A 27,888-nucleotide genomic window follows, 5' to 3' on the forward strand; every position below is an offset into this window, starting at 1 on the left:
AGTCCTAAAGGTACCTCTAGAGCTGCAGCCTGAAATTGTACATTTTTAATAAACACTTAGGGGTTATCATGCCCAGTGAATTTGAGGATGGTCCTCAGGTGAGTAGACAAATGCTGGGACAGCAGCCGCCTGTGGCTGATGTGCTGAGCTTACTGCATCCCCTCTCTGCCCATGGGCTCCCTGGAGCAAGGTGGAGTATAATCCTGCTGGCCAGGACTTTAGGACAGCGGCATAGCCCTCTGAACAATAGTGGAAGTCAGTGGGTGCCACATGGATGAAGACTGAGAGTGAACCCTTAGAATTGGCTGGGCATGGACAAAGCAGGAAACAAGAAAGGTGCTGACCAGACTCACTTCTGTCTTGGAGAACTCCACAAGGAATAAGGTACACACGTACCTGCACGCACACACTGGCACCAACATACCAGACACATCCTCCAGCCTGCACATTGTAGCTTCAGATACACTTTCCTCTTACCAGTGGCAAAGTGATCTCACTAGAGGAATGTGTTTCTCAGGAGCTGCTAGACGGTCCCTTGCTCTGTGCCCGCTCCCTGCGGACAGCTGCCCCACGTGGGTGTCCATACCACAGTGGGACCACAGCCTCACTCAAAAGAGAGCTATGGTTCCCAGATCCCTGACAAGAGGGCCATAGTTCGAAAAGGGGTTCCTGGTTAGCCCTTTTAGGCTTAACTGGATAACAGAATTAGCCTCATATTTTTAGGCCATTTGCCATAAACATTTTCTCTAATTCTCAACTGATACGGGTAAGGATTTTCAAAAATGGTGATGTTGGTAATTTGCAGTTAGTGGACAAACCATGTTTCCGTATGTGAGGGTTCACACCAGGGGATTCTGCCCAAAGGTCTCTGGAGGTCAAATTCATATGCTTTCTGCCCATCTGAGCCACTGCCTCTATGTCTCTGAGAATAATATACTCTGCAGAAGGAAAGGCCACAAGCCATAGTGCAGTCTTCTCAGATGGCAGAAGTCAGCACAGCGTGCCCCTGTGTAGGGTGGCTGCGCTAAGCAGTGTGTTTAGCAAGTGAGAGATTCTCTGCCCCAGATTCCGGTTACATCTGATTAGTAGATGCAGACGTGGAATTAGAAAAGGGTAATTTAAGGATATTTATTGAAGTCAGACATAGACTTTAGAATAAGGCTCTTACTGTTCTAGAAATAATATTCCAGAAGATGAAATCAGCCAAGATTCCCCAAAAATATTTATTTATACAAAGATTTTGAGAGTAATAATCGTAGTTGTCTTTATACCTCAGTCTGTGTGTCTGGGGCCAAGTCACTGTGTGGCACACGTGCGGCTTCCCCGAATGCCTCACATGTTGCAGCACCTGCTTCCAGGAACACTGAATGAATACAGGGTCTTGGAGGGGAAGGGGGAAGAACCCATAATGCCCCAAGGCTGCATGGACCCACAATCCAGAAATGTGCACCCTGACCTGGAAGGCGTCTAGCCAAGTGTCCAAGGGGAAATATGATTGAGGGAGAGGTGAGAGGAGGGACCCAGAGGGCAGACAGGAGAGAATTAATTCCCATGCTTTGCTTTTGCATTCAGCATATCCAGAAGGCCCGATATAGTTGATGGCCCAGGAACTGCAGTACCTGGATTTTCTCCCTGTAATGACCCATGATGCTAACTGATATAGAGGACAATTTGCAAAAGTGATAGACTTGTCCTTAATCCCAGACAGTATGAGATACAATTCTGGGACTTTGTCTTGGTAACCTGTCTTTTAAAAAAAAAAATGCTTGCCTTGTATAACGTAAACCAGATTCCCTAGAGCAGATGTGGTACAGCAATGAGCAAATCCAACCTCAGATCTGAAGCGTCTTCCAGTCTGGCCCTGACCCGGCCATTCTCTGCCCTTCCTCTTCCCTTTAGGGTAGCCCAAATCCCATTGCCACACAACATCTTGACTTGCCATCCCTTTCCTCTCTCCCCATCCCCTCTGTCTGCATCACAGAAAGTCTGTGTGTTCTGAAGAGTTCAGCCTTCCTCTAACCAAACCCACACTTGCTTTACCACAGTGATTCTCAGAGCCAACAAGAAAGAAATGTTCCGAAAGGAAACCTCCATCTCAGCCATCTGCCCAGAGCTGAAGGTTGTGGGCTCCAGGCCTCTCGGTGAGGTTTGTTGCTTGTGTGTTTCCCGAGGAGTGGGCAGTCAGGCAGTGGCGGTTCTCTCTCCCCTCTCTCTGTCGCAGGTGGGGTCTCAGCTACACTTACAGGACTTCACCACCATGTTGGAGAGCTGCTCCACCTTGGGGGTCCTCCCAACATAGTACAGGATGGTCAGGGGCTCCAGGTCCTGGGGCACGCAGCAAGGCGAGGCAGATGCTTCAGGATTCAGAGTGTTGTACAGTCCCAGCACCTGGGAAGGGACACGTCAGTGAGAGGTTGGAAAGCCAAGCCTCAGCCCTGGAACCCAGGAACTCTGCCAGTTCTAGGGGCAGTCCCAGAGGCTGAGCAAGTGCTAGAATGACCACTGGTGCTCTTTAAGAGGAGTTGTTGGGGGCCACGCACAGTGGTTCATGCCTGTACTCCCAGCACTTGAAAGGCTGAGGCAGGCAGATCACGTGAGGTCAGGAGTTTGAGACCAGCCTGGCCAATACAGTGAAGCCACATCTCTACTAAAAATACAAAAAAATTAACTGGCCATAGTGACAGGGCGTCTATAATCCCAGCTACTTTGGAGGCCGAGGTGGGAGGATCACTTGAACCCAGGAGGCAGAGGTTGCAGTGAGCAGAAATCATGTCACTGCACTCCAGCCTGAGCCACAGAGTGAGACTCTGTCTCAAAAAAAAAAAGAAGGAACTGCTGGAACCTGGTTTGGGTGAGTGAGTAGCTGCTGTTATCCGCAATGACAGAATGCAGAACAGCTGCACTTGTTTGGGGTGATCACTTGAAGCATAGAACAGTTATTGGGGGACACTGACAATGATCTTGGCTTTTTTTTTTTGAGACAGAGTCTTGCTGTGTTGCCCAGGCTGGAGTGCAGTGTATGATCTCAACTCACAGCAACCTCTGTCTCCCAGATTCAAACCATTCTCCTGCCTCAGCCTCCCAAGTAGGTGGGATTACAGGTGTGTGCCACCACTCCCAGCCAATTTTTTATATTTTTGGTAGAGACAGGGTTTCACCATGTTGGCCAGGCTGGTCTCAAACTCCTGACCTTGTGATCCACCCTCCTTGGCCTCCCAAAGTGCTTGGATGACAGGCATGAGCCACCGCATCCAGCCTATTTCGGCTTTTAAGAAAGCAACTCTTACATTGCTTTTCCTATCACTTCAGTGGAAATGTTCTCACTAACACTGCCTTGGACCATTTAGTAAGTGCCAGAGTGTAGGGCCCCATACTGGATGCAGAGATAATGAGCTAGAAGGAAACATGCTTCACAAATTACTGCCCTATTTTTGATTCCCCTCGAGGGAAAGACAAACTAGTTCCAGGGGTTGTGGACTCCCGGCTGTCTCACTATCTCTTCCTAGCATTTCATATTGCTTCTTCTCCATGCTTTTTGTTGTCTTTCAGAGTAAGCTTTCTACATTCGAGAGGCTGGAATGATCCGAGGTCTGGTAGAAGCCTTTCTACTTCAGTGTTCCTTGCCAGCCACCTGCACACATCTCTGACATAGGGTGAGACGTGGCAGTTAATTTAACTACTTTATGTGGTACAGAGAGCTTTTTTTTTTTTTTTTTGAGGCAGAGTTTTGCTCTTGTTACCCAGGCTGGAGTGCAATGGCGCAATCTCAGCTCACCACAACCTCCGCCTCCTGGGTTCAAGCAATTCTCCTGCCTCAGCCTCCCGAGTAGCTGGGACTACAGGCATGCACCACCATGCCCAGCTAATTTTTGTATTTCTAGTAGAGACAGGGTTTCACCATGTTGACCAGGATGGTCTCAATCTCTTGACCTCATGATCCACCCGCCTCGGCCTTCCAAAGTGCTGGGATTACAGGCGTGAGCCACCGCGCCTGGCCCAGAGAGCTTTAGACAAAGCAAATAAAAAGGCTGGTTGAAACTGTGGTAGGAATTTAAAAGGGCAGAATGTGACTGAGTGGAATTGAGTCAGGGTGCCGAGATCAGAACCTTCACCAGAGGGGTTTTACTCACCCCAGACCATCATTCACTCACTCAGCATTCAATCCTTCACCCATTCTTCGTAACAAACACTGGTCAGCCAGCCCCGGCGCCCCAGATGTCATGAGCCTGCTCCATACCGTGCTGTGGGTCGTGTCTGCACTGCGCAGGTACGGGCAAGGGCCTGAGCAGAAGTTGGCATAGTAGCCCTTAGGTTCATGGACCCATTTCCAGCCCAGATCCTGTCGGAAGTCAATGTAGAGGGGGCGCACACAGCAGTTCTCCTCCAAGTTGCTACAACAAAAACATTTAAAGAAAATCAACTTAAAAAGAAACCACCCATCAAAGAAACTTCACGAATGCCCTCATATTCTCCCTTGGAGTCCTTTCATACCATCATAGGTGGCTCTGATCAGTGGAATCCCAGGTTCAAGGGGACAGAAGAAACCAGAAAGGCACATTCATGTGTTAAAGACCATGATCCCAAGGATGTAAGAAACAGATAAACACCGCATGAGGAAGAGTAAAGAGGCAAAGGCGGCCCTGCTCACTTTTGTATCAAAAATCAAAGCAGAGCGATAAAGTGCTCCACATAAAACCAAGCACGCAATGTTACTAGCCAACTCAGCTTTGTTGAGGTTGATTTCATTGCTACCCTTCTAATGTGCACCCAATCAGAAATAAATTATAAATTTATGAAGCTTGTCTACTATAGTAGGTGACTACTGAGACTGAATCTAAAGGCCGTTTATCCAAATAAGGCATATCCTTCTTTTAGAACTGTGATTCAACAGATCACCCAAATGTGATTATCAGGCCCCTTCAATTCTGTTGCCTACAGATGTCCTCTGCCTTAATATCTGCTGAGACCTAGAACTTGCTACTTCCAAAGGCAGCTATTAGCCAAAATCTGGCTTCTTGTGGGTTTCAAGGGTGAACCATGGTAGACACTACTGGTTATCAATTCAGTAACCAATCCTAACCCCCTTCTCCCTTGCCACATCTAAAACACCAGATGCTCCTTTTCCTGGCCTCCCTTGCAAGTAGTGGTGGTCATGTGACCCAATAATGACCTATCAGACAAGGAGAAATATACAGGGCAAAGATATTTGATTTTTTATAAAAGCAACAGATAGAAGAGGAAAGCTTCTGGCTCTTCCTCTTCCCTCGCTCCTTGTCTTAAATGTGGACAAGATGCCTGAAGCCCTAGCAATCACTTGTGACCATAAGCAAAAGGATGAAAAGCCAACATACTAAGCATGGCAGACTGGAAAGAGTCTTCAGTGGCATCATGAAGCAGCCAACCCACCCTAAGCTGCTGCTACAGGCCTATTGTGAACAAGAAATCCACTGATTTAAGTCACTGGCCAAGAGCATTCATTCCTGATAGAGACACATGGAACAAATAAATCTGCATGCCAGCCTGCATGGCTGCAGGACAGCTGGCAGCAACTGCCTTGCCTCTCTGTTCCTCCAGCTCAACATCCCTAGTTTTCCAAGCCCAACCATCCTGATAGGACATGGTTTCCAGATCTAAATATTTCCCTGTTCATTTTCCCCAGTTTTATTCAGGGATCCTCTGAGGCCAAATGGACTCACTCATGTTCCTTCCTTTACCTGCAGTGCTTCCCCTCCTAGATCCCTTCATCCCTAAACCTCATCCTTGAAGCCTTTGCTCAAATTCCACACCCTTCTGAAGCCTTTCCTGTGTCCATAGGTGAACTCATTGGTCCCAATTAAAGTACTTAGCCTTCATGAGCGTGATCATGTCCTAAAACTTTTAGTAGTTGGCATGCCTGCTTTATCCTCCCCTTATAAATGAGCAGTGAAACTGCTCCTAAATAAGAGAAGCTGGGTCTTTTCTATCTCTGTATTATGGCTACCCAGTAATTTCTGAATTCATTTGTTAATTTCTCTAGCTCCAATTTCCCGTTCAAATGGCAATTACTCTATTTGCTCCCATCCAGTAGCATCCTTGGATCCTTCATAGGGAACTGAGCACTGCATTAATGGAAACTCCTACATTAATCTCACACACACAGCCTACAAGTGCTTAAAACATGAAAACCATGGAGAGGCTTTGACCAAGCATCTCCAATCCAAACTATTTTAGCAACACTCTTCCTCATAGAGTCTTCCTCATTTACTTCATCCAGCCCCTTCCAGAGTTAGCCTATGGAAAAACAGTGGGACTCGCAGGACAGCAGAAAGAGATCTGTAATAGATTTTCAGTCTTCCTGGAGATGTTTGTGAACAGCATCAGGGACCCTCTGTTGAGTGTGGCTTGGTTCTGGGGCCTGACCTGCAGTAGACAGGCAGTAGATGTTGGTTCCCCTGTGGGCCCAGGCTCACCGGAAGCAGTAGTTGGTGTCCAAGGCCCGCTTCTTCCTCTGACCCCCCTGGCCCGGGCTGTCAAGCCGATGTGGGGGAATCATCATGAGGATTAGATGAGGGTTGTGGTGATCCTTCTGCTTCTTGAGGCGCCCCAGATCTCCACGGCCATGGTCATCCTCATGGTCCACGCCTGCAGAAGGGAAGGAAAGTGACAATCTGTCCAAGGAGACCAGAGCCGTTGGAGGCTGCCTCCTCCTCACATCGCCTCACTGCCCAGGAGGAAGGGCAGTGCAGTCTGCGAGGGAAGCATGGGGGACAAGGGAAGCGGCTTCATTCTGATATCCAGCTGCAGGAAGGGAAGAGCAGGTGGAGGAGCCAGTATCAAAAGAACTCATCATCATCAGAAGGATGCCACTGAAAGCTGCCCCATGTTCAGATCCCCATACTGCTCTATAGACATCTTCCAAGTGACAGAAAGCCCTTGCTGCGATTCCTAGGACTCTTCATGGACCCATGAAGCATCTCTATTACTAAGTGGGTGCCTAACACATACCTCCGGGTTGTCTGTTTGTTTGTTTGTTTATTTATTTTGAGACAGAGGCTCGCTTTGTCAGCCAGGCTGGAGTGCAATGGTGCCATCTTGGCTCACTGCAACCTCTGCCTCCCGGGTTCAAGTGATTCTCCTGCCTCAGCCTCCCAAGTGGCTAGGATTACAGGTGCCTGCCACCACACCTGGCTATTTTGGTATTTTTAGTAGAGACGGGTTTCACCACGTTGGCTAAGCTGGTCTTGAACTCCTGATTTCAAGTGATCCCCCTGCCTCGGCCTCCCAAAGTGCTGGGATTACAGGCATAAGCCACCGCACCCAGCCCTGGGTTGTCACTTTAGATTCTAGACTTAGAATCTTAGGATGTGAGTTTCCTCTTAAAATGTGAATGGATCAAGATAGTGCAGGAGTCCTACCAAAAAGTTAAGGTGTCAGAATTTAAGATAGCCTGAATGGGAGCCAAAGAAACAAAACCATGTAATTGTTAACATTCATATTGCACTTACGGTCTTTGAAGTGTTTTCACTATAAAATTCAGATGAGATCATGAAGCATATGATAAATAGCAAAAGCTGTGGAAAGAACACCTGACTTCATCAACCCATTTCATCTGGAAAAAAAGACTACATTGGAGACTGACTTAGAAAGTCTCAACTAGATGGAGATTGATTTTGTGAAGGTCAGCTTCCAGCTGTTGTCCATCCTCACCGAAGACAGGAACATGAAGAATTAATTTACATAGCTATGAGAGGGGCTCAGATCTCATAAAGGGGCACCAGGTCTGTAAGATACATGAGAGACCTGGATCACAAATCCCTTTTTCTGAAAATCTTTATGAACAAGGTATGGGAAGGTTTCATCCTAGGCTGGCCTGTAGGTTAGGACTCCGAAGGTCTTCTGGGCTCTAAGGTTCTGTGATTAGGGTGTCAAATCCTTGACTTTAAAAAGGCTCTAAAATAGAGCCCATGCAGGGTAAGATCACTGTCTAGGGCTGAGCCAAAAGAGGCCTGCACCTTTTCCCAGACAAGCCTCTAACCTCAGGCATTTGCAGTTACCCAGAATGGGAATAAATAAAGGAAAAGAGAACTTTCCTGAACTCTGGAGCCCATCGAGGCTGAGTTCCTTGCAAACACAATGGAAAACCAGAAATGACTCTCAAGGATTTCTTCGCTATCTCTACCCAAACACCAGACAGAGATCCTGAGGCTCGAAGCAATCATCCAAACCCAGAGGACCCCTGGGCAACATCAGGCAGGCCCTGCGCATCTGGAAAGCTCAGTCGTCTGGGCACTCATGTTCAGGACAGCCAAAGTTAACTTCTTTCAGGGAGCGGCAAGACAACGCCTATCTGTTGAGCATTGCTGGCACCGTGTTCCAGGATCATATCTCATTTAATTGCCTGACAACCCTGTGAAAGAGGAACTCTCATCCCATTTCACTAGGCCCAGAGGCCTTGGCTTGCCTACACAATTTCACCACTCTTACCAGACCATGTTGTCTTCCAGAGGCTAATGCATCCTCTAAGCTGTAAGCTGGAAGTTACACTCATTGCTTTTGGGGCAAAGCAGAATTACTCAAGTACAAAATAGTTGGCTATCTCTCTGAGGAGTTTGGTTTCTTTTTTTTGAGATCTGGTAAGGGTCTCCTGGTCTATCCTCTCACATTAACTCCCACCCCCGACCCATTCTACCATACACATTCATTCTGTTACCTTTGAATTTGATTTCCATCACCTCCTGAATGTTTTCCAGGATATCTCCATTGGGCTGAAAGGTGTGACATGGACAGTGAATGCTGATTTCTAGACCTAAGTTGGACTCTGCAAAATAAGACAGAGTTAGTGAGAAAGCATCCTGTGTGATAGGGAAGTGTGCCCTACCACCCATGCAGGGGTGAGCCAGGGCCTCCGCTCCTGTAGGGACTCTTAAGAACTGAGTTCTACTGAGAGTCACAGGAGACAGAAAGTGCCTCCAAAGCTCAAAGTGGACCTTCATGTGCACATTGCCACATTCCATGTATTCCTGTTACATTATGCATCACCAGATGGGGGCATATGCTAGTGGTCGTCATGAAAGAGAAGGGGCATAATCATTTCCTTTCAAAGCATGGTATTAAGAGAAAATTGTCACCTATCTACTTGGGGACCAAAGGACACAGATACAGGAAGGAAAGAAAAAACTCAATGCCATCTATGTGTTTGTTGGGAGAGGAGATCCTTGAGTCAACCTACTGAGGAAGGATGAGGGCAAGAGGCAGAAGGACTAGAAGAGACAGGGAGTAACTAAAGAGTCTCCAAGCACAGAGACCGTGATTCAAAAGGCCACCAATTCACAGCACAGGAGGTAAAGCTCGCAAAAGGATTCAAAGTCAGGAACCAGTGCTAGAGGCAAGGTCACCTGCAAACAGGAAGCAGAATCTGTCTAGGAAGATGCAAGCATTTCTACCAGGGCCGTGACTGTGCGTCTAGAGAAAGTGGCAGATTCCAGAGGAGATAAGAGGAACACGATGGTTACACCGGGCCATATTTTCCCTAAGGAACAAGTACACAATGAGGTAAAAATCACTTGGACATTTCTTCTTTGGAAATCCTTGTTTCACCATGATGGGAAGTTGGAATGTGGATTGCTCACCAAGATGTACGGGTTGGGAAGACAGTTGTGAACTTAGAAAACAGCCCAGAGGCGATGACAGAGAACTTCAGCCAAGGGTCCAGAGAACATGAGCATGGAGAGAGTGAGCATGATGAAGCCTGGAGGTGCCAGAGTTTAGTGTCTGACATTCTGGTGCATGAAGGGTGACTCTGGCCCATTCGCCTAGTAGTTGTGGGATCATGTGTTTTGGCAACCAAAATCAAGGAAGCAGGGAACTCAGAAAATGAGGTTGAGTGAAGTGGAGGAAAAGAAAGAAAATGAAAAGTTTGCACTGAGACAAGTAGGTTTACATGGAAAACCAGGTAGATCTGGTATCATGTCAATTCTGGTGGGTAAGACTCAATTAGGGAGGCTCTGTTGATGCTGGGGTAGCAGTCAGCTGTGGCCAGGTATAGGAGAGATCATGGCGGGGATGGATCTCTTGGATTCAGGGTCAGCCTACAGCTTAGGTGATTGATTTGCTGCTCCCTGAGGCCACACATTGTGTGTGAGCATCTGGCTTTGGGACCAACCTGGAGTCTTCCTGCAATCATGCCATCAAGGAAAACCCCAAAGAGTCTGACCTGGCCCAGCATCCTTCTTGTGGACAGAAGGATACAAGCCTGGAGATTCCCATAACCATTAGGTTGGCTTGGACATCCCAGTCCTACTGGTTTAAAACCAGCTCCTTTCTTCCATAAACTCCAGAGCCCAACCAGATCCGTTCAACGTCAAGTCAGGGCAACCTCTGGGGCACACTACACACTGCACCTGCAAGATCCCAGAGCCTGGAGATCTCTGTTCCAGCAGGTTCGCTCAGTGAGGGAAAGCAGACCAATATAACAATGCAGCTGAGACCCAGCTGGAGAAGAAGTGAATGGAGAGGAAGGCATGAGGAGTGCCCTCTCCCTGGGTTGAGGCAGCTAGAAGGAGGAGCTGGAGTAGCTGAAATTGGCTACCTAACAACATGGTGTACCTCCTGGTCAGGATGGTTCAAGGAGGGCTGGATGAGACCTAGAGTGAGTTCTGTGATTTTGTGAGTTAAAAAGTCAAGGTGCAGACATCTGTGTTGGGGAGAGTGAGGGTTAGGGTCCAGGGGATAAGCACGAGAGGGTGGCCTGGCTTGGCCAACAGGCTCTATGTAGATAGAGGACTCAGAGATGATGACAACAATCACCAGATGTATGGAACTTTACTACATATCACACACTGCTCTAAGACTGCAAGCATTAGCTCATTTAATCTCTATGATAATCCCACAGAGCAAGAACTATTATTATCCACCGCTGTACAGATGAGAACACTGAGGCTTAGGGAAATTGATCAGCTTGCCTGAGAAATCCAACCAGTGGGTAGTAGTGCCAGGATTCAAGCACAGACAGCTGGATACAAGATCCCAGACTCTTGTTAGAGACTAGGAGGGGCATGAGGAGTGCCCTCTCCCTGGGTTAAGGCAGCTGGAAGGAGGAGCCAGAGTAGCTGAAATGGGCTACCTAACAACACAGTGTACCTCCTGGTCAAGGTGGTTCAAAGCGGGCTGGAAGAGACCTAGACTGAGTGAGTTCTATGATTCTGTGAGTTAGAAAGTCAAGGTGCAAACAGCGATGTTGGGGAGAGTGCACACAGAGACCACCAAGGAAGATGCCCACACATTCACCGAGATGCAAGGTGGTGGTTTCCCAGTGTTCCACCTTTCCTGAGCCATGATGCTGGGAGGCTCCCTGCCCAGCCTGCTAGGGGAGGCCTGGCCCTGCCTAGCTGGGTGCTGCAGACTATATGAGCAATAGCACACGGGTATGAGACTTGGGTCCCCAGTGACCCTGGTGGGCTCTTATCAACTCTAGGACCCAGAATGCACCTGGGTACCTGGTGTACAAGGGCTCTCAGATGTTAGCTTAATGAATCCAAGAGCACATGTGTGATGCAGTTTCATCATCAACCTACACCACCAGCTGTTCCAATTTGGAGTCCTTTGCTGCCTGGTTTGAAGCCACGAACTCTGAAGAGACTCGTGGGCTCTCTATAAGTACAAACCTGTGTGATGATTTCCCTGTGGGAAAGGTGGGTAGTATCTGCCTAAGTGGGGACTGAAGGTTCCAATGAAGAGCTAACCTCAGAATTGGCAGCCGTGGGGATGGTGGGTGGGGGACCCATAGATTTTATTACGAAATTATCTTTTTGATGTCTCAGGAGGATGGAAATTATTCTCAATGCAAACTTCTCATTGAGTTCTGCAGCTGTGAAAATAAGAATTCCTTCAAGTGCCCAGGGCTTCAAAGAAATCCAGGTGGAGCTGATCAAAATCAGACAGGGAAGTTAAGAGATTAATTTCCCCAGCCCCTCCTTTCTGTAGCTGGCTGAGTCAGAATTCCCAACAGAGCTGCAGTCGGCTGATCCACGTGGGTTCTCCTAGGCTCTTGCCCTCATGCTCAGTAGCAGGGACAGGAAGGAATTCCTGGGTACCCTTTGGACTGGGGCAGGATCTCCAGCCCACCAACTCCCAACTCAGCCCCCAGATAATTCCCCTTGGATGGGGAATTTTCTCATTTATGTGTCCTGCCTGGGCTCTGTGGGCATCAAGCAATGCAGACTCGATGCCTCCAGAACCCAGACAGGTCACATGAGAAAATCGAGTCAGCACATGACGGATGTTAAACAGGAACTGCCAGCCTCACTCTAGGGGAACAATAGTAAATGGTGGGGGCTGTGGGGACTGAGGATGCATGCCCCATCTCCAGGGGTGGCTGGTACTCATCTCTGGTGGATGGTTATCAAGAAATCTTCCAATTTTTCAAAAACAGCTAGAAGTCCAGGTTTTATGTGAAATCTCCAGACTTAATAAAACACCCAAAGCTGTTGATGACTAGTCAAATTGAAAACAATATGCAGGCCAAAACACCAAGGACCTAGAGGGATCCACCTGCCTCAGGGACTCTGGGCATCAATATGTGGATGGACTGTGGCTTTACAGCAGCTGATGACAGGATAAAACCCTTCCCAAGAGGGAGAGAAGGAACAGATGGGACTGCCATCTGTGACCCCAACCCACTGAGCAATCAGACCAGGCAGTACCAGCCAATGAAAGGGAAAGAAACACAGAGAATGGTGTCGTGAGAACCAAGGTTCTAATCCAGACTGGATGACCCCCGTCAAGTCACTTCTCTCGGCCTGTTTCCTTATCTAAAATAAGAAAAGCTTACCTTGTAAAACATGGGAAAAACCATGAAGTTCTCTCAAATACATTTAATCTTTAAAACAGCTCTGTGAGGCATGCAGAGGAGGAAGCATTGCCTTATTTCCCAGGAGAGGAAAGACAGTGCGTGGAGAAGGTATTTGGGACATGTGAAGTTTGATAATGACTATAGGATATCTCTGATGGCATCATGGCCAGGCCTTTCAAACTTACTGGTCAGAACAGAACCTGTTCTTCTCCTAAGCCCCCATTTCAATAAGTGATACCACTGGATGTCGAAAAATGTAGAAGTCATCCAGAATGCTCTTGTGTCCTCACACCCTATATCTAATCAGCCTATGCTACTGTGAAAATACAGTACAAATCCATATGATCTTCACATCCACGCTACTACCCCAGTCTCAGCCCATATTGCTCTCATCCAGGCTGCCCCATGGCTCCTAATTGGTTTTTCTGCCTCTTCCCTTGACCTCCTGGAAACTAGAGGGATCTTTTAAAGATGTCAATCAAATTGCATCAGCCAGCCCCTCCTCCCTGTAGCCGTTGGAGTCAGAATTTCCAACAGAGCTGCTGTAGGCAGATCCACACGCATTCTCCTAGGCTCTTGACTTCCTGCTCAGCCGAAGAAGAGAGAGGAATTCCTGGGTACCCTGAGTATCCCCAGCTCTGGTTATAGCACTCCCACACTTCAAAAGTCCTGAAACCTCGCCATGACCTGATGTTCTAAATTAAATTGGCCAGGCACAGTGGCTCACACCTGTAATCCCAGCACTCTGGGAAGCCAAGGCAGGCGGATCACTTGATGTCAGGAGTTCAAGACCAGCCTGGCCAACTTGGTGAAACCCCGTCTCTACTAAATATATAAAAAATTAGCCAGGTGTGGCAGCATGCGTCTGTAGTCCCAGCTACTAGGGAGGCTGAGATACGAGAACTGCTTTAACCCAGATGGTGGAGGTTGCAGTGAGCTGAGATAGCACCACAGAGATAGAAACAGAGCCTAGGCAACAGAGCAAGATGCAGTCTCAAAAAATAATAATAATAAAAATAATAAATGATATGGCCCTAGCAACCTCTCTGACTCCCCTACCTCCCCACTTCCCTGCCGCCACCCCAGTTCACCATGGTCCAGCCACACCAATCTTTGCTGCTGCTGCTAGAACAAATCAAGCTTATTTCCACCCGAGGGCCTGGGCCTCGCTGTTTCCTTGCTTAGCACATCCCATATTCTGATCTTCATGGGCTTGCTGCTTATCATTCAGATGTCAATGCATCCATTTCTTCATCTTAGAGAGCTTCCCTGTTGGGCCCCACCCAATCATTATCACATTGCCTTCTTTCTATCTCTCATAGTTCCCTCCCTGTGGCTGCATACCCAGGGCCTGGCTTACAGTGAGCATTTAATAAACATTAGTTGAGTGAATGAATGGAGGGTACTCAGTAGCAAAGCTAGGGTTTGAACCCAGATCTCTGACTCCCTTAATTCTGTCCTCTTCCCTCTGTTTCATAGAGGACTAAGGGACCTGAGGATCCACCTACCTCTTCTCAACAGCCACTCGCGCACAGTGTCAGTGACATCAAAGGACAGCCACTCAGCAGTGCCCCGTGTAGGCAGATTCTTGCCGCCGATATAGCGCTGTTTGGCAATGTGCTCATCTGGCCGAAGGATCTACGGCAGAGAAAGGAATGAGTACCCGAGGCCAGGGCAGAATGCCCCGGAAGATGTCACAATGCAGGGCACAGGTGAGGGAGCCATAGGAAACCAGTGGATCCTGAATGCCATGCCCCTCAAGCACCTTAGGTAACTCTTAAGCCTCTTAATGACAGACACAGATACAGAAACCAAAGATCAGAGAAGCCAGGATTCAAACCCAGGTCTGCCAAACTCTGCGCCCAGTGGTGGCCTGATATGGCAAAGGAAGTGGCTTTCCCATCAGTGTGGTTTCTGTTCCAAGAGAGGGGTTACCTGGAAGAGCTCGATCCTCTGCTCATTCCGCTTAGAGCTGGGGTTGGGCACCCGCAAGACCCGGAATTCTGCTCGGAACAGGTTGGTTCTATTTTTCTCCACTGAGGACACATTGAAGCGGAAAACCTTGGAGGTAATTCCTTTGGGGCAGACAGCCAGCTCATCTAGGAGATAAAGCAGAGGGCACAGCATGAGTGAGACATGCAGGAACAGCATGCTGCCAACTGACAGGCAACAAGTGGCCACTGTCCTGCCTGCCACCTCCCTAGAGGCTTGAGGCCCCAGACCTCAAGGTGGAGATGGGAGGGAGATTCTTGGTGGCCCTAGAATCACACACAGTCCTGAGCAAGGAGCAGTGTGGCCTCAGAGTTCCATGACATGGCACTAGAGACTGGCAAGTCAAACTGAATCACCCCTTCCTCCCTCTGCCTTGACATCTCAGTTCTGGTAAGCTCTCCAGCCTGTTTTTCTTGCTTTTTGAGAAAATACTGATTCTAGAAAGATAGCAGCAACCTAGTGATTTACATATCTTACAGCTAGTTGATTCATTCATGTGTTTGTTCATTCGGGCATTCATTCATTCACCAAAAATGTACTGGGCAGCTACTATAGGCCAAGCATAGTGCTAACATTGGGAAGCTAAATGTGAACAGACACAACCCTGCCTTCAAGGGGATGAAAATCCATTTATGCCTAGCATTCCATTATTGAACGCTAAGCATATGGGAGCTATTTCTATCCTACTGCTCAAGGTCATCGCCAAGGTGAATTTCCAAATTCAAAAAGTTGTAGCCTCAGGCTTATGGCTTATGGATTAATATCAGGGAGGGGTATTAATACATGGGTCCAAATAACAGGATCAGAGAGAAATAACAGCACAGAGTGCCCTGGAAGATGTCACAATGCAGGAACACAGGTGAGGGGAGTGATAGGAAACCAGTGGTTTTTAGAGAAGCCCAGGAGTTACTGCAGGAAACCCAAGGAGGGAAACAGCAGGGAGCACTTCATGGACAAGGTGAAATTTGAGAGGATTTGAGGATGGAGAGCAAAGAAATCTTACATGGAGTGGCTGCTGGAAGCAAAGGCAGGGAGGGGAAGAAATGCAAGTAAGAGGGGCCGGAAGCAGCAGGTGGGAGCCAGGTGAGAAAGGGCAAGATGGTAGACTGGGGGTCCACCTGTCAGACTGAAAGGTTAAATTTTAACCCATCAACAGTAGGGAGTCTCTGAAAGTGTTTGAGCAGCAGAGTGACATCTCAACCTTGTGTTTTAGACCCAAGAAAGCAGGGTTTATATAGCAAAGAGCCCACATCATGAGTCTGGCAGAAACACAAACGCTTCCTCAGACCAAGCTGGTGTGTCACCATTGGCTCCTTTCTCTTTCCTTGACAGCACATGCTATGCCAGACACTGTCGCCTGCTGGCCTCTTCATCCCTGTCCACTAGACATGGATAGCAAATGCTCTTTTCCACCCCTCTGAGCCAGATAATGGGAAGAGAAAGAGCCTGTCTTTTCTCTGCTCCTGTACACTTGACAGCCTCAAGGTCTGAGCAGTATTAACACCCAGAGAAAAACTTTCTCCACAAATGGTAACAATAGCCTGAAGTTGAAATTCAAGCTCATAGACCCAGATTCCACACATAATGGACATGGTTGGAATGAGCTTATAATTGCCCCGAGGGGTGGTTTAGGAAGTTGCGGACAAGGCAGGAAGGATCAGAGGCCTGGAAACAAGCAAATGTGCTACTGATCTTTAGGAAAGGATGAGTGAGTGTTTCTGGCAATTGCCATCTGGTGGGCCTGACACTGGTTCTTAGAAAATTAATGGAACAGATGTTAGGAAAACAAATGTGTGAATGCTGCCTAATGACGCCCTGATTAATAATTGGCTTTGAAAGAACAAATACTGCCAACGATTCCCTAAACCATTTCAGATAGAACCAAGGAGAGAAATCAGTGATAGCAAAGTAACGTATAAGTTTACCAGTCTGAAATACTCTGAATGTGGATAAGCTACTTGCACTGGCAACCCTGTCAAGGACAACAGAGCTGGGTCTCGAAGGAGTGGTCACCAATATGGCTTCAGTTACAATAGCAACTCCTCGAAGGATCGCTTGAGCTGGCGAGGTCCAGGCTGCAGGGAGCCATGATTGTGCCACTGCAGTCCAGCCTGGGCAACAGAGGGAGACTGTTTCAAAAAATAATAATAAATTAATAAGTAAATAAATAGAACACCTCCAGTGACTATCTACAAGAGGAATAAAGGGTAAGTCAGTGCAGCATGCACCTTGATGTAAATAAAGCAGCAAGATGGAAAACAGCAGTTGCCGGTAAGGACAGTCAGAGTGGGGGCAAGGTGGTGGGAAGCCAGGAGACAGGGTAAGTTATGAGCTAGGAGAGTTCTCGGGACATCCCAGTGGCCATCCTCTGGTTTCTTCCAGCCTATCAATCATAATCTGTTCCTCAAGATGAATTCCTCCTGGGGAGAATTTTAAGATTTCAAGAAAGAGATGGGAAAGGTCATTTTCTATTACTGGGATGGATAGATTTCCAATGAGTTAGAAGGGACATCAGGAGTCATGATGCACAACCCTATCAGAGGAAGAAATGGCTGTCCAGAGGGTCCTGGCCAGAGTCACTTAGGAGTCAGCTGACACAAGCAGCCCAACACTAGCAAGCAAAGCTTCGACACAATTGCTAGTGATTAAAAAAGAATTGGAACCTAGGCAACATGGTAAAACTCCATCTCTACTAAAAATACAAAAATTAGCCGGACATGGTGGTGCATGCCTATAATCCCAGCTATTTGGGAGGCTGAGGCAGGAGAATCACTTGAACCTGGGAAATAGAGGTTGCAGTGAGCCGAGATTGCACCACTGCACTCCAGCCTGAGTGACAGAATGAGACCCCATCTCAAAAAAAAAAAAAAAAAATTGGCAGCCAGGTGCAGTGGCTCACACCTGTAATCCCAGCCAGCATCTTGGGAGGCTGAGGCGGGCAGATTGCTTGAGCTCAGGAGTTCAAGACCAGCCTGGCCAACATGGTGAAACCCTATCTCTGTAAAGAATAAAAAAAATAGGCTGGGTGCGGTGGCTCACGCCTGTAATCCCAGCACTTTGGGAGGCCAAGGCGGGCGGATCACGAGGTCAAGAGATCTAGAACATCCTGGCCAACATGGTGAAACCCCGTCTCTACTAAAAATACAAAAAAAAAAAAAATTAGCTGGGCGTGGTGGTGCGTGCCTGTAGTCCCAGCTACTGGGGAGGCTGTGCCAGGAGAATTGATTGAACCCAGGAGGCGGAGGTTGCAGTGAGCCGAGGTCGTGCCACTGCACTCCAGCCTGGTGCCTGGTGATGGAGTGACACTGTCTCAAAAAAAAAAAAAAATTAGCCAGGTGTGGTTGTGCACACCTGTTATCTCAGCTACTCAGGAGACCAAGGCGGGAGGATCGCTTGAGCCTAGGAGTTCAAGATCAGCCTGGACAACATAGGGAGGACGTATCCCTATTATTTAAAATTAAACATTTTAAAGGCACAGTGGTTCATGCCTATAATCCCAGCACTTTGGGAGGCTGAGGCAGGTGGATCACTTGAGGTCAGGAGTTCGAGACCATCCTGGCCAACATGGCGAAACCCCGCCTCTACTCCAAATACAAAAATTACCTGGGTATGATGGTGGGCACCTGTAATCCCAGCTATTTGGGAGGCTGAATGAAGCACGAGAATCACTTGAACCTAGGAGGCAGAAGCTAAGTGAGCTGAGACAGCGCTAGTGCATCCAGTCAAGAAGACAGTATTTACATTTTCTTTTAATTTCCCAGGCAGTTCTTTTTTAAATTAATTTTAATTTTGATAGAGTATCACTCTGTCACCCAGGCTGGATGCACTAGCACTAAGTCTTATCGAGTTTTTATTAATTCATGTGACCTTCTAACAACTCTTGAGGAGAATGAAAACATAAAATTTATCACTTGACAAATGAGAAAACTGAGGCTCCAAAAAGTTAATTGGCTTTCCCAAGGTCACGTAACTAGAAGGTGGCGGAGGTGGGGTTTGAATCCAGGTTGGCTGAACACACCTTATTTACTGAAGCAGAGACTCTGGAGCTGGGAGGGATTTGGGAGATCATCTCATGGAGATGGTTTCATGAAAAAACTATGGCAAGATTCCACTAAATGGGCCTAGAGTGTCAACCTATGCCTTAGACATTGACCCACTGCAAACGAGTTTGTGGTTCTTAAACCATGCCTCTGCAGAAACACTAGGGTCATTGAGGGTTGGACTGGGGGGGGTCCCATCTTTACAAACTAAATCATGAGCAACTTTTTCCATAGCACAGAAAAATATATATTGATGAATGCCATTTTCTTCATTTTGCTTTAGGGGGCAAAACACAAGCAAAGAATGTTTGTGTATAGTATGCATGGAAAAACCAAGAAATAGCTGACCATGTTTAGTTAACTGCCTTTTAAAACATGTTCAGACACCTGGGCTGCTAGGTGTGCCTTCGCTTGTATACATAATTTCTGCTGGTTCCAGTGAAGGGGCTGTATTTACCAGTGTGGCTGTACTTCTCTACCCTGGCTGCACGTTAGAATCACCTGGAAAGCTGTAAAAAGAAACGATGCCTGGACCCATTCCCCAGCAGTTCAGACTATACTGGAGTGAATAGGGTCCACGGTATTTTTTTTAAGACCTCCAGATGATTCTAATGGGCAGCCAGGGTTGAGAACCACAGATTATAATGTGCTACAAAGGGTACCATGACTTCCAGATGTTCTGGAAGTTGAAACCACTGCTTTAACGGTGGGAACTTTCTATGGATTAAACTTTAAATGAATTAGACATGTTGCTTCGCTGATGGAACGCCTTTAACAATTTTGAATTAGTAGCCCATAAACATTTTTAGCCCATATTAAAAATTGGAATACTTCACAGAAAGATCCAGATATTTTGCTCTTCTGGGACATGGGAAGAGCTAATCAAGCTGGATCCATAGTCATCAATGCAAAACCCAGCAGGAGCTGAGGCTGGCTGCTGCTTGGGCTGGGCACGTGGGCTCCAGGTCCCCTCCCTCTCTCCCTGCCTCACACACCCCACTTTCTTCTTGACCCCAAGGCCAAGTGTCCTAGTGCAGTTTATCGTGACGCAGTGGCTTTTCTTTCAGATCATTTGCATTTACTGCTGGGTCTGTGTAGGCACTTGGGTCTGCCATCCCTCTAAGAAAAGGTTTTGGCCAGGTACGGTGGCTCAAGCCTGTAATCCCAGCACTTTGGGAGGCCGAGGCTGGTGGATCACGAGGTCAAGAGATCGAGACCATCCTGGTCAACATGGTGAAATCCTGTCTCTACTAAAAATAAAAAAAATTAGCTGGGCATGGTGGTGCGTGCCTGTAATCCCAGCTACTCAGGAGGCTGAGGCAGGAGAATTGCCTGAACCCAGGAGGCGGAGGTTGCAGTGAGCCGAGATCGCACCATTGCACTCTAGCCTGGGTAACAAGAGCGAAACTCCATCTCAAAAAAAAAAAAAAAAGAAAAGATTTTGCCCTAGTTCACTGAGTCTTACACTTCAGTGTGCTTAAGAATCCATTAGGAGCTTGTCAAAAATACATATTCCCCAAGACTCCACCCCCAAAGATTCTGATTCTATAAGGGCGGGTGGGACCAGGGAATGTACATTTACCTCCAGCTTCCTCTGGACCACACGTGGAGAAGTGCTGACCTCTACTGTGCAAAGGGCATTGGCCCTTGGAGCCAATGATTTTCAGAATAATCTCAGAATAAACAAAATCTATACTTAACAGCCAGATAAGAAACACTAAAATATTGAGTGTTCTTTTTGCTGAGGAACTCTGGGTTTGCTGGTTGTCTTAGCACTGCCCTTGGCTGAAAACAAGTCCCCGAACAGACACAGATAATTACAAGCCAGAAGATAAAATGACACCTACATTGGCGATATCTTAGTAAGAGAGATGACAACGGAAGTAAAAAAGCTGTGTCCTTTCCCATCATGTGGGGTCAGAGAAACTCTCTACTCCCTCCCCATGTAAAATCCTGGAGAATTAGAAAAGGGATTACAGAGTCTTGCCCATACTCCCCAGTAGAGGCTCTGCTGATGCATCCCAGATGGAATTATAAAATTCTTTCAGCTGAAAAGGAGTTTGGAAATAATCTCTGACTTTACAGATGGGGAAACTGAGGTTCAGAGAGGTCACTTTTACATAGCTGCAGTTGCTTAACCTGCTTGAGACTCTTCATTAAATAAAGAAAAGTCTTTTATTAAATTAGGGAGAACATTTGTGGCAGTATGCATCTCCTGGGCAAAAAAAAAAAAAAGGCAGTGCTAAGAAAGGATAAATTCAGTTATCCTTATGCAATCTGCCATCTGGGTTACTAAGATAATCACTCCTGACCGTTCCTTCTTGGTCCAACATGTGATTCATTTATGTTATAAATCAAAGTTCTACCGGACCCTAAAGGTTAATGGTAGCACTTACGATGTGTATTTTACATATAAATGAATGCTTAACTACATGCATCCTGCCTGCAGAATGTCTAGGTTGCAGTCCCCACTCTTTTTGGACTACTCTTAAGCCATCCAGGTCTCAGTTTCCTTATCTGTGAAATGGGGAGATAAGGTTATTTAGGAAAAGGGCTTCCTCTCTGCTCTCGCCTGGGTGCTCTTTCTCCTGCACCACTAAAAAGTCTTCCTTCTTTCATTTTCCTCTCCAGGGATCTCCATCTCCTTGCCCTGGCTCCCACTGTCACTCTCCTTCAAATGCCTGTCCACTGGGTCAGGGAGGCAGTCAGAAGTGAGGACATATGGAACAGAACGTGATCTCATGACCTCCCCCCAGAGGCTCTGGCATCGAGACCCTGCAGCGCCCCATCACAGACCTGGTGTTACCCCTCTCGGCCCTCATGAGTTAAGGACGGCTTCCTTCCTGCCCCAAGCCCTGATGATGGCTCTCTGCTACTGCTCAGCACCTCTCCACTGTCTTCTTTGTAATTAGTGCGCCTTGTGTGTCTGCCTCTCCGGGGCGGGCTCACTCAGCACCTGACCAGCTGCTGGGCGGGCCCAGGTCCGTCTGCTCAGCCTCCAACTCACCTCCAACAACTGTGGAGTCTGTCTGCTTCCCATTTGCACCTGTGAGCCTCATAGCATCCCTAACAGCATCCTGCTCACTGTGCTGGGTTGCCCCAGGCCAGACCACTGCTCCGTAGCCCCACAGCCACCCCCATCTGGTGTAGTTGTAAGGTCTTGGTACTGCAGCCTGGAAGCTGTCCAGTGTCTGTGGGGCCCTGCCCGGGCTTTTCCCAAGGCCGTCTGCTATTTGTGCCTCAAGTCTGCACAAAAATCAATGTCCACTTGCACCTGCGTGGCCTTGCCTCCATGTGGCTCATTAATTCTCAGCTCAGGATTCCGGGTTTGTGGGGTGGGGTGGGGTGGGGTGGGGTGGGGTGGGGTGGGGTGGGGGTTCCTCGTGACTCAGAATCCCTCCTCCCTTGGACTCCTCCTGCTGACCCAGATCACGAAGGTCTGAGTCCTGTGTCTTGTCCTGGACTCTCCTCATACCTCTCCTGCTGGTCTCAGATTTCGATCTTCCTCTGATGCTTGTGGTCACTATCTCCTGCCTTGGTGGGTTCCCAGGGAGTTGGAGGCTTGGCCATCTAGGGCTTAGGTGCCTCTGGGAACTGTGGGTTCCTGAGCCAGCCCCACCCAGAGATCCTGGGCAGGGAGCAGGAGCTCTGCCTCAGCCTCCAGCCTCTGCCCCACACGGCAGCCACATTCTAAGGAAGGACACTCCAGGCAGCCACAGGAAGCTGGAGTGGGAACCCCTCGCCAGTAACCACAGGCTCCTCTGCCTGGCATGGAGCCGTGAACGGGGACTTTGCACCTCCAGCCAGAGATGGTCCACCCATTGGTACCCATTCCTGTTCCTTCTCTCCAGCCAGGTTCCTTTCATCCACTGCTGTGTGCTCTGCTGACCACCCTCCCCTGCCTGCCGGCTCCAACCCACACCCTCCACCCTACTCCAGGTGCTGCCCACCTCCCAGGTGGGCCTGGGCTAAGGTAGTCAGGGCAGCGAGGACACCTGCTGGTAGGAAAAGCAAATAGAGCTGCTCCCGGAGTGCATGGCCCAGGAGCGACTCACATTCCTCTTTCCTGGGCTGTCAGTTTCTCAACATCTGCCAAATTTCTCTCCCTTGTACTGAGGTTTTTAAAATCCCCGTTCAGTAAACACATATGACTTCCACACGTGTACAAACACACACAGACATCTCGCCCAGAAGCCGCCCAGCTCCTCCGTGCAGACGGAGCCTCCTGGGACAGCAGACTCCCAGACATATCCCCTCACCCTGCACCCACTGCCACCCCTCTACCCACTCTCCCATGACACGCAGACACAAAGGGCGCCAGCCTCCTCTACGCATCCAGAGCCACAACCCACTCTCCCCGTGCCCACTGGCCTGGAGGGCGCCCATTTTGAGCAGAGGAATCTGTCTACTGCATAAGACTACATGTTGCCCCAAAGTACCCGGCCCTGGGAACATTCGTGTGCACCCTCTCCCCTCCACACACACACACACACACACACACACACACACACACACAGCTCACGTGGGGCTCGTGGGTCACGTGGGTGGGGTAGACCAAAGGGCCCAGTTAGCAAGAAGCTGTCTCTTGCCTGGGCTTCAAAAAGCTTGACAGACATTAATTGAGGGCAGGTACTCTTCTTCCCAAGGACTGGAAAAATTGAACCGGAGACGTGTCACAGTGAGCTGTGAAAAGCAGGGAGAAGACTGAGGTCTCCACACTCAGAACTGTAAGGGCTCCTGACAGGGCCGGCCTTCCCCTTTATGGCACCCAGATGCTTACAGTTACTGATATGATCACATGTGCAAGAATACATATGTTTCCCTGGACAGCACAATGTAATTCCAAATTAAAATCAGTCAAGGATGTGATGTGAGTTCAGCAAGCTGTTCAGCTTCAGGGTTCCTGACCTCCCAGAAGCGTAGGCTCTTAGCAGAATGGCTCTATCTCCCTTCCCACCCACCTCCCCAGCCCCAAAAGAGGAGCATCGCACCTCCTGAGCCTCGGTGCTGGTCAATCCTGGGGCACCCTGCTGTGTGGCCAGCACTGGGCCCCCCTCTGCAGAGCTCCCTGCTCCAGTTCAGACCCTGCAGAGCAGACACCCCAGCGAGAATTTGGACTTACTGTGTTCCGTCATCCCCTGGATCATGTCGAATTTGTGGATTTCTTTGGCATAGTATTCCGACTCGGTATTTTCCTGGGTGCAGCCTTCCTCCTTCTCCCCGTGCATCTCCTCCAGCAGCTCCCGGGTGCTGTTGTAAAGGGCCAGGACCTGATAGGGGACGTGGGTCATCACCGATGGCTCAGGGGGGCTGGTGAGCCTGAGCTTGCTCAAGATCTGTCCCCTAATGGCTTCCACCCTCTTCTTCTTGATGTGGCCGAAGTCCAAGGTGGTGCAAGTGGACAGAGAGAGGCTGACCGTGGCAAAGTTCAGCAGGGCCAGGACCACCAGAGCCCTTTGCAAGTGCATCTTCATGCGTGAGCCGGGAAGAGAGGCCAGGGGGATGGTGAGGCCTGGAGAGGAGGAGACCCCAGCAGACGTGCAGAAGGAGGGAGGAAAACCAGGCGGCCTCCCCAGATCCCAAAGACTGAGGCTTGGCAAGAAGGTGCATGAACTCACTGCACTGCGAGAGCTTCAGGACTTCCAGGAAGCGCTGGCAACCCTGAGGAAGAAGAAGCGGACTGTGTGCCTTGTAGCTCTGGGATTCTTGTCCATGTGTCTAAACAGGTTTTGCTGGGCTCTGACTCCCAGCAGGCCAGGTGGAGGGCAAGCGGAGGGCTGGGAGGGGTGGCAAGGCAGCTGAGAGTGGGAAGGGAGCTGGAGTTTTTCCTTAGGTAAAAATAAATAGAGCGGATATCTGATATTGCCAAACACCGCTTGGCGATGGGGAGAAAGTGGGTATTTTAAAGAAGGAGCAGAAGGACCATGGCTGGATCCCAAAATCAAAATCCTTGCCTTGCCCTAAAGGAAAATAAGAAAAGAGAATGGAAAAGAAAAGGGGAAAAAGTTTAAAAAAAAAAAAAAGTCAGATCACCAGTGAGTAGGTGGGGAGAGGCCGGGCCGGGCAGTTGCTGGCCCAGTTAAAGGTGGGGGCAGTACAGGACACACTTGTCTCTCAGGCACTCCATTCATGCTTTCTCTTTTGTTTACACTTCCTCGGGGGCTTTCTAAATGACTTTGTTCACGCTGCCTCTCGTCTTCATTGGCTGGGGTGTGGGGTTATGTGCATTGGAAGGCAGGGGGAGGCCTCCGAGCGCAGCAGCCCCAATCATCCACTCGGACGCCCAGGGTCACCAGCACCTCGGCTTGTCTTCTGCCTCGGCCATTGCTTCTGTCCCCTGCTTCTCTTTAAAAAATGAAAAGGAGAAGAAAAATAAAATAGAAGCCAGTTCACGGCACGCCTGCTCCGGAAAGCTGTTATTCCTTCTTTCGCACGCTTCTTCCCCTGTCTCTGCCTCTCTCGCTCATTCCCTTGGACTTGACTCTCTGCTTCCCTCCCTTTCTCCCTCTCCCTCTCGCTCCTCTCCCTCTCTCTCTCACACACATGCACACACACTGCTTTCTCTATTTCTCTCTGCTGAAATTTTATACCTCCCTCCCATGACGTCTCTGGCCTGGGGTGGGGGAGGGAGGGACCAGCGCACGCAGCCTCTTTTGCTGCACGATGTTAATGTTTTAAACAGGCACAGGAAAAGCCGAGCCCATTTGAAAAATACTTTGCGAGTCCTACTCGTTCGACGTGGTAGCTGAACTTTTTTTCCCCTCTTGGAATCACTCCTGCTACACGCTGGCTGTTTTTCTGGAAAGTTACTCCGATGAGCCCCCTCCCTCCCTTTCCCCCAGCCCCTGCGCCCTCTCGCCGGCTGTCAGTCCGCGCCGTCCGCGGCCCGCGTCTCTCTCCCTCCCGGTCCACGGGTCCCAGGGCCGCCCCCGGGCCAGGCCCAACCCGGGACAGGGTCCGCGGAGGGCTCGGGGCCCGGCAAGGTCGGCCGTGCCAGCCTCGAGGAGGGGACTCCCGGCTGCGAGCCGGATTGGAGGGTCGGTGTCCGCTCCGCCGCGATCCTGGCCCGATTCTTCATTGACAAGCTCGGAGTCGAGAGGCGGGCAGAAGCCGGGAGACGCTTCGGGGGCAGTGAAAAATGGTGGCGTTTTCCGGAAGATCGAGGGTGCCCTCTGGCGAGGCGAGGCCGCTAGTGAAGGAGCTCAGCGGGTCGGGAGCCGGGGAGGCGCGGGCAAGGGGGGGCTGGGAGGTTGGAGGGCTGGGGGGGCTGGGGGCAGTAGAGGGGCGGGAGAAGAGGCTGCGGGAGAGAGCGAGAAAAACAAGACCCGGGCTCCGGGGAATCGCCTCCCTCCCGGCCCCACGTGCGCAAGAGCGCACCTCTCCCTCCCCAACCGCGGCTCCAGAGCCGCTCTCGCAGAAATGTCATCCAGATGTTCAGCCTCCCTCCTCGCCGAGGGCTCCGAGGGGAGCTGCGCCAGCGAGCGCGAAGTCAGCAGTTGGCCCGAGCCCATTTCCCAGATGGGTGAGGGGAAGTTGGCTCTCCGCTTTCGCTCATCTCGGGCCGAACCTCCAGGCCTTTTCCCACGAGCAGCACGGGGAGGGCAGGGCACGTGGCCCCCCCGCACCGGGCAACAAGGGGCTTGCATCTGAACTGAACTTTCCTGAAAGTGAGTGCCGCTCCCACCCCAACTCACTCCAGCCTCCCTGGACCCTTTCTGAGAGGTCTGGTTTCTAGGCCACTAATTGAAGGGCTGTTTACTGTATCCCAGCACAGCGGTGGCTCATATACGGATGAGGAAACTGAGGCATATATATATATATATATATATATATATATATATATATATATTAAAGACCACAGTGCTGTTTGTGAATGATGGAGGTGATATTTTACACAGGCTATCTAGTTTGGGTAGGCATTATTTTCATTTCCATAACTGATGAGGAAACCTAAGGGTAGAAACTTTAAAAATAACATGCCCAAGGTCACATAGCTATTAGGTGGTAGCTGTTGGGATTTGGACCCAGGACGTTGCCAGAGTCTGTGGACTTAATTACTATGCTATACTGCCTCTGGAATTTGAGAAAAAGGTTAATGTTTACTATGTGCCAGGCACCGTTCTACACTCTGTGAACAATATTGGTGAACAAAACAAACAAAACTCTTGCCCTCATGGAACTTATATTTTAGGGGCAGGGGTGGGGCAGTGGAGGAGGCAATAAACTAAATATGTAAATGATGCAGTAGGGTAAAAAGTGCTGGGCCAGGTGCAGTGATTCACATCTGTAATCCTAGCATCTGGGGAGGCCCATGCTGGAGGATTGCTTGAGCTCGGGAATTCAAAAACAGCCTCAGCAACATATCGAAACCCAGTCTCTACAAAAACAGAAAAATTAGCCGGGTGTGTTGGCGCAGGCATCTACTTGGGAGGCTGAGGCAGGAGGATCACTTAAGCCAGGAAGGCAGAGGTTGCAGGGGGCCAAGATTGCATCACTGCAGTCCAGCCTGGGTGACAGAGCAACACCCTGTCTCAAACCAACCAAGCAACCAACAAACAAACATGGCAGAAAATCAAGCAGGGAAGAAGGATGGGGAGTGCCTAGGTTGGGGGATGTGGCAGTTCAACATAGGGAAGGGCTTTGAGCGGACAGTTGCAAGACAGGAAGGAAAATTGTTAAAGTTATACTTTTCTGGACTCCAGGTCGACTAAATCAGACTCTCCAGAGATGGCGCTGGCATCTCTACTTCTTTACAAACCTCACACGTGATTCAGGTGCTCAGCAAGGTTGGAAGCCACTACTTGTGGGTACCTCTCTGCCCAGAGTGAGGACCATTTGCCTTCTGTTTTCAGCAAGCTGGGGAAGAAGTAGGGGTGAAGGTCTGGAAAGTGACTATAAGGTGATGGTGGTATGCTGTGAGCTTACAAGAAATGGAAAAATCCAAAGATTAGTCCCTGCTTCCTCATCTGGTGCCAAAGAAGAAGGGAACAAGAGACTCATTGGAGCCTGTATTTCATCTGTCTTGGA

At 49.1% G+C, this 27,888-nt stretch overlaps 1 protein-coding gene across 6 annotated transcripts; it reads right to left on the reverse strand.

The window, feature by feature from the left end:
- Positions 1-1,205: 1,205 nt before the first annotated feature.
- TGFB3 (transforming growth factor beta 3) lies at positions 1,206-25,943 on the reverse strand. 6 transcript variants are annotated; one of them, XM_078335497.1, is made up of 10 exons: positions 25,452-25,943; positions 24,969-25,206; positions 23,984-24,522; positions 23,384-23,544; positions 14,765-14,928; positions 14,338-14,467; positions 8,690-8,797; positions 6,450-6,621; positions 4,238-4,391; positions 1,206-2,388 (listed from the first exon to the last, which is right to left on the reverse strand). In XM_078335497.1, the coding sequence occupies exons 4-10, from the start codon at positions 23,475-23,477 to the stop codon at positions 2,230-2,232; spliced, it is 981 nt and encodes a 326-aa protein (XP_078191623.1). In that variant the 5' UTR covers positions 23,478-23,544; positions 23,984-24,522; positions 24,969-25,206; positions 25,452-25,943; the 3' UTR covers positions 1,206-2,229. The 6 variants fall into 6 exon arrangements, with proteins under 6 accessions (XP_078191623.1, XP_078191622.1, XP_078191621.1 ...); XM_078335496.1 differs by lacking the exon at positions 23,384-23,544 and having other exon boundaries at positions 25,591-25,943; XM_078335495.1 differs by lacking the exon at positions 23,384-23,544.
- Between the last annotated feature and the right edge of the window lie 1,945 nt (positions 25,944-27,888).

The sequence above is a fragment of the Callithrix jacchus genome, chromosome 8 (assembly GCF_049354715.1).
Source record: "Callithrix jacchus isolate 240 chromosome 8, calJac240_pri, whole genome shotgun sequence".
Taxonomy (NCBI): Eukaryota; Metazoa; Chordata; class Mammalia; order Primates; family Cebidae; genus Callithrix; species Callithrix jacchus.